Raw genomic sequence first — 6,000 nt, 5'->3', positions numbered from 1 at the left:
AGGAGTTCTTTCGAAGTTTGGACGATGTTTCATCGAGTTATGTTATTTGGCAGTGACACATAATGCGAAATTTACTTTCGTCCATAAATTTTGCACAACAGTGTACTAGCACTACACAGAAATACGAGACAGAACAAAACCAAACAACATTACAAGTGCGCACGTCAAAATGCGGAAGACTCCTCCTATAAATCTCTACGTAACTGGTGCAGCTGCACGCAGAGCATGTAATTCATTGAAATGTGTAATTAAGCGTGTAATGTCCATGAACCTCGTCCATTAGTGACTCAAATATAGGTTCACATAATCCCTGATGTTTGAAGAGACTTATTATTCCCGAGGAAACTAATGAGAGTGCAAATCATCTTGCTGCCCGCGGGAAACGAAACGTAATTAAGGCGGGAGCCGCTCTTATTAAGCGTCTTCTAGGTTACACGTTCCAGATGCTGCGTGCTGCAAAGGAACCGGCGCTTGACGTTTTTCTCTTCGCCCACACTCAGTTCATCTTCACTCTTCACAGTAGCGAGTCAGAAAGTAGTCTGAACGCCTGCGGCAGGTTACATGAAATTATATAAAAACTCGCTGACAGCTAGCCCTTCTGAAAGAGCGTGTGGTCTATGATTAAGGTAAGTCAAGCGTATTTTATAATCAATGAGTTGTAATTCGAAATACTTGAACTACAGTCGGGTCCATGTTTAATTCACGTTACACTATCTTGATATGACGCCTTTATTTGCTAAGTTCTTTAATGAGTATACGCATACTTTGTACCTCTGGCAGGAGAATTTAGCGGAAAAGTTCTCCGTGGAGTTAAATAAAGGACACATCATAAATTAAACACAAGTCAGATGTTCAATTATTTTCCTCGCACACCAAATTTTTATTTTTAAAGTTAAACTTCTACTCGTTAATTTTTTCTGCTTTGCTTTTAATGATTCTGAGCCGTTTGGATCAGCTGATATTCACTTTTCATCGGCGACAAGGTACATGATATTTTGTTCACTTTTCTTTCGCGTTGTCGGAAAGAGATCGGCCTACGAAGCGCGTAGATCCGTCCCGCGCACTAGGCCTACAATAGCGCGCGAGTAGAGTAGGGTAATTCATTGCTTTGCAATTCTATCAGAAACCGAAACAGCATCTTAGTTTTGTTCAGTATTAATAGTAAAAAAAAAAACTGTCTCCATGCGTTGGATGCGTTTATTTCTACTGCGTCAGACGCATTTCAATGCTAAATTTCAGTGCCGTGGAAATATAGAAACAAGGTTAACAGCTTACGTTTATTTCTGTAATTCCCATAGCGTGTAACCATACTAAACAGCAAACAGAGTCACAATTTAAGGTCTTCCACTTTTACACCCATGAATTTTAGCCAATTGTTCATCCTTTTACAATCTTGAAAATGTCTGGTGAGACAGCGTGTGCTTGTGAAAGTGACTTAGTGCATTGAAAAGTTTAATTCGCAGTTGTTTATAAGTGCCGGTGTTGTAAGTTTTTCCAAGGCTAGTAGTGTGCTAGTCAGTCGTGTATGGAAGGTTTTTTATTGATGAACTGACTGACTCAATTTGTACCGTAGGTCTGTTGATTTCCTTTCGTGTGTACATGTGTGACAGGTAGTTGAGTATAGATGACAGTGGAAGCGACACAGTACTCAAACAGCTAGTTTTATTTAAGAAAATAACCTACGATACAGGATGCATTGTCATTTTCATGACACTAGAATAAATCTGACTGCCTTCTTCCGCCACATGAAAACATCTTTTTCTCCCGAAGTAACGGTACCTTATGCAGTACGGTGTATTGCACAAAAAAAATTCAGAAGACAGATATCTCTGATGAAATTAAACCCAGTAATTATGATTCATATGAATTTACGATGTATTCTGTACTTATGTCATTAAATGTTTGCTATCTGCGCCGGTGAAAAAGTTCTGCACTTGCACTGTCGCTTCGGTCGAGTTGGCAGTGTAAACGCAGTGTTTTTTCACCTTTTCAGATGCCAAAATTCAACGACAAAATGAAAATAAACATAGTAAATCCATATTCACAATTACTTTACAACAAATTTCATCTGAGGTCCCATCCTCGTAAATTTAACATCTGTCTTATTTTGTTTAATGCCAGGTGGAAACGAGGTACGGCACATTAAAAGTGGAAAACCTTTTCTCTGAAATTAGAGTTCCATTCCAGAACGCTTCAGACACAGCAGAAATGATAAACACAAACTGGCTGAAATAGTGATGGAAAACGTTTTGCTTTTGTTAACTGTCGAAGGACTGCTGAATGAGAGAAAACAATCCACAACGGCACTAAGCACGGCCGCCTGTTTAGAGGCAGCCGTGCACTAACGCTGCTACTGCGCCTTGTATTATTAGGTAGCGAAGATTGACAAAACCGGATGCATGTGCGCTGTTTAGTTTTATTTCGTAAGACTTCACATTCGAGGCAAGAAATAACGTAAACTGTTACTGTCTGCTCCTCTGTAGGCAGATTCGGACTACAGCGACATTTTTGCGTACACGGTTTCGAAATATTACATTCAATTTGGTTATTGCGCACAAACGCTATTTTCACGAAAATTTGCCCTTCATGTGTGTTGTTTACTATGTTTTCAATTGATTTAGAAGCGTTTTACGGCTTCCATCTTCAGACACTTACACATAGTTATCGACATGTTATACACCAAACGTATCACGTGTTTCTGCACCTTTAATGGGGTAAATATAAGACAGTTACTGAAATAGTATCCATCTGATACAAATATATTCTGTTCCTGTACCACAGCCACTTCTAATGCAGTAAAATATAAGACAGCAACAGATTATACTTGCAGTGTACACCATTTCTACATCCGTATTCTACAAACCACTATGAAGTGCATGTCAGAGAGTACTTTACATTGTTACCGTTATTAGGTCTTCATTCTGTTTCATTTATGTAATGAACATGGGAAGTTTGATTCTTTGGATACCTCTGTGCAAGCTGTAATTAGACTAATCTTATATTTGTAATTCCTGCAGGAGTGATACGTATGGGACTGTAGTAGGGTGTATGTGCTCCTAGATTCACCACTTAAAGCTGCATCTTTAAACTTAATAAGTAGGCTTTCATGGGATACTTAGCATCTGTATTCAAGCATTTACCCATTCAGGTTTTTCAGCATCCCCGTGATGCTCTCCCATTGGTCAAACAAAGGTGACCATCCATGTTGCCCTTCTTTGCACATGTTCAGTACCCCTGTTAGTCCTGTTTTGTACAGATCCCACACACTTGAGCAACATTTTAGTATGAGTGTTTTGCAAGCCATCGTCCTTGTAGACTGGGTGAGCTTTTCACTATGCAGCAGAGTGTGTGCTGACATGAAACATCCTGGAAGATTAAAACTGTGTGACAGACCAAGACTCGAACTTTGGACCTTTGTCTCTCACAGATAAGTGTTCTAACAAAGAGCTACTCAAGCATGACTTGTGACTCATCCTCACAGCTTTATTTCCACCAGTACCTCATCTTTTACCTTCCAAACTTCACAAAGCTCTTCTGCAAAACTCGCAAGACTAGCAGTCCTGGAAGAAAAGATACTGTGGAGACATGGCTTATCCACAGTTTCATATCAGGACATACTCTGCTGTGGAGTAAAAATCTCATTCTGGAAACATCCTCCAGGCTATGGCTAAAGCCATGTCTCTGCAATATCCTTTTTTCTGGGAATGCTGTTCTTGCAAGTTTTGCGGGAGATCTTCTACGAAGTTTGGAAGGTAGGAGATGAGGTAATGACAGAAGTAAAACTTGAGGATGGATCAGGAGTTGCCTTTGTAGACTGATTGCATTTCACTAGTATTCTACTAATGAACTGTAGTCTGCCACACATTCTATCTACCACTGAGTCTATATGATCATTACATTTCATATCCCTACAGTTTGTTATAGCCATGTATATATTTATATCAGTTGACCAATTCCGGTTGTGAGTCACTGATACTGTAGTCATAGGATATTATGGTTTTTCATTTTGTGAAGTGCGCTATTTTACATTTTTGAACATTTAAAGCAACTTTCCAAACTTAGGACCCCTCCGAAATCTTATCAGGATCTGACAGAAAATTTGTGCACTTTCTTTCATAACAGTTAACTGTGTCATGTGCACAACATATGAAGTTATACTGTGAATATTGTCTGCAAGGTCAAAATACATAAAACATGAACAGTGAGGATTCCATCACATTTCCCTGGGTCTCATTTGAAGTTGCTTCAACACATGTCAATGACTCCATCAAAGATAATGTACTACGTCTCACTACCAAGAAATCCTTACTCCAGTCAAAAATTTCTTTCAATACCTCATGTGATTACACTTTTAATAATAAGTGTAGGTGTGGTGCTGAGACAAATGTTTTTTTGGAAGTGAAGAAATGCCTGATCTGCCCAACTGCTGCGTTCCATGGCTTTCAAGATGATATGTGAGAAAAGTCCAAGTTAGGTTTCACACGACTGATGTTTTTGGAATCCATGTTGGTTGGCATGAAAGCAGTCTTTCTGTTCAAGGGATCTCATTATATTTGAGGTCAGAATACGTCCTAAGATTATACATCAAATGTGTGTCAAGGATACTGGACAGTAGTTTTGTGGATCACTTCTGCTATGCTTTTAGTAGATTGAATGTGATCTGTGCTTTCTTTTTGTTTGCAGGATGTATGGTATATTATGATTCAGAGAGGAGCTAACTGAGTCACAAATCAGGTATAGAATCTAACAGCGATTTCATCAGATCCTGGAGCTTTGTTCAATTTTAATGATTGCAGCAGTGTTTTTCCAGCATCACTGATACTAGTGTGGTACGTATATCTCTCAACTTCACAAGAATTAAATTGGGACAATACTCTCGGATTTTGCCTTTTAAAGGAATATTTGAAAATGAAGTTCAGCATTTCTAGATTTTGCTGCGCTATTCTCAGTTTTAGTTTCTATTTCATCTACGAGTATCTGCACACTAACTTTGGTACTGCTAACAGCCTTTACATATGATTAGAATGTTTTTGGTGTTTTGTGAGAGATCTTTCAATAATATTCTGCTACATTGGTCATTGAAGGTGACATCCATTGGCCTCTCAATAGTCAAATGTGTTTCATTCAGCATCACTGCATATGTAGCCCTAGCAATTCTATAATTGTGTCTAAGTGCCTGCAGATGATCCCATGAAATGCTTTGGAATCAACTGCAAATAAAGTAGACAACAAACAAAGTTGAGTAGAAATTTAGTGTTCAAACAGCATTTGTGCTCCATAAAAAAATAATTCACTTCTGAAGTCCCCAATATCCAGCAACATGGAAGCAACAGGATTAGATCCCATTAACTGATGTCAATCATATGTTGGTTGGGTAATTAAATTTCTCTCACATTTTTGTGCTAACTACCATTACTGTCAAGTAATATATGACATTACAAACCCACCTGCAGTGAGGGTTGCACATCATAGCACTCCACATAAAATCACAATACGTATGTACTACATAATGCATGGTGCTTTGGATTCTTCCAAAATCCAGAACACCAAAACAGATATTGCTACAGGTGTACACCTAATGTGGGTAACACAAAAGTAATCAGAATTGTGGACTAAAATCAAACAATGTACCTACCGCATGTACAGTCAGCGTGATAACACCTACACCATGGAAAGGATGCATACCATGTTTCATACTTGTGGACTGGTACTAGCTATAGCTTCTCTTTCATTCTCATGTCCAATCTTTGATTGAGAACATTTTTGACTGCCCAAAACCTGTCGCAATGAAGGGCTTGTGTTGTCTTCAGAATTATTGTGGTTGTCTCTTCAGTAGAATCAAGTACCCTCTCCATTGAGTTACTACTGATTTGTGCACTTATTGTAGCAATAGGTATGAACAAAATCAATCTCAGCGTCAGTGTGTGCTGTGAGAGCAACAGCAGATTTTTTAAAAAGTAGGTCCTTGAACTGGGCTGTGACTTTATGACAGATGGTTTT

At 38.7% G+C, this 6,000-nt stretch overlaps 1 protein-coding gene across 2 annotated transcripts in view; it reads left to right on the top strand.

Annotated features, from left to right (window-relative positions):
- Positions 1 to 473: 473 nt before the first annotated feature.
- The window catches only part of LOC126475018 (uncharacterized), a 41,817-nt gene continuing 36,290 nt past the window's right edge, over positions 474 to 6,000 (top strand). Inside the window, exons 1-2 of one of the 2 annotated variants that reach the window (XR_007586641.1) lie at positions 474 to 626; positions 4,684 to 4,829. Coding sequence is in view for 1 of the 2 variants with exons in the window: in XM_050102557.1 (XP_049958514.1) it covers positions 618 to 626 (9 nt within the window). In the remaining variant the exon portion in view is untranslated. The remainder of the gene's footprint in view (positions 627 to 4,683; positions 4,830 to 6,000) is intronic. The other variant, XM_050102557.1, reaches the window with a different exon arrangement.

Source organism: Schistocerca serialis, chromosome 4 (assembly GCF_023864345.2).
Source record: "Schistocerca serialis cubense isolate TAMUIC-IGC-003099 chromosome 4, iqSchSeri2.2, whole genome shotgun sequence".
Classification (NCBI taxonomy): domain Eukaryota; kingdom Metazoa; phylum Arthropoda; class Insecta; order Orthoptera; family Acrididae; genus Schistocerca; species Schistocerca serialis.
Note: the sequence above shows the minus strand (reverse complement) of the source record. Positions and strands in the feature narration are given on the sequence as shown.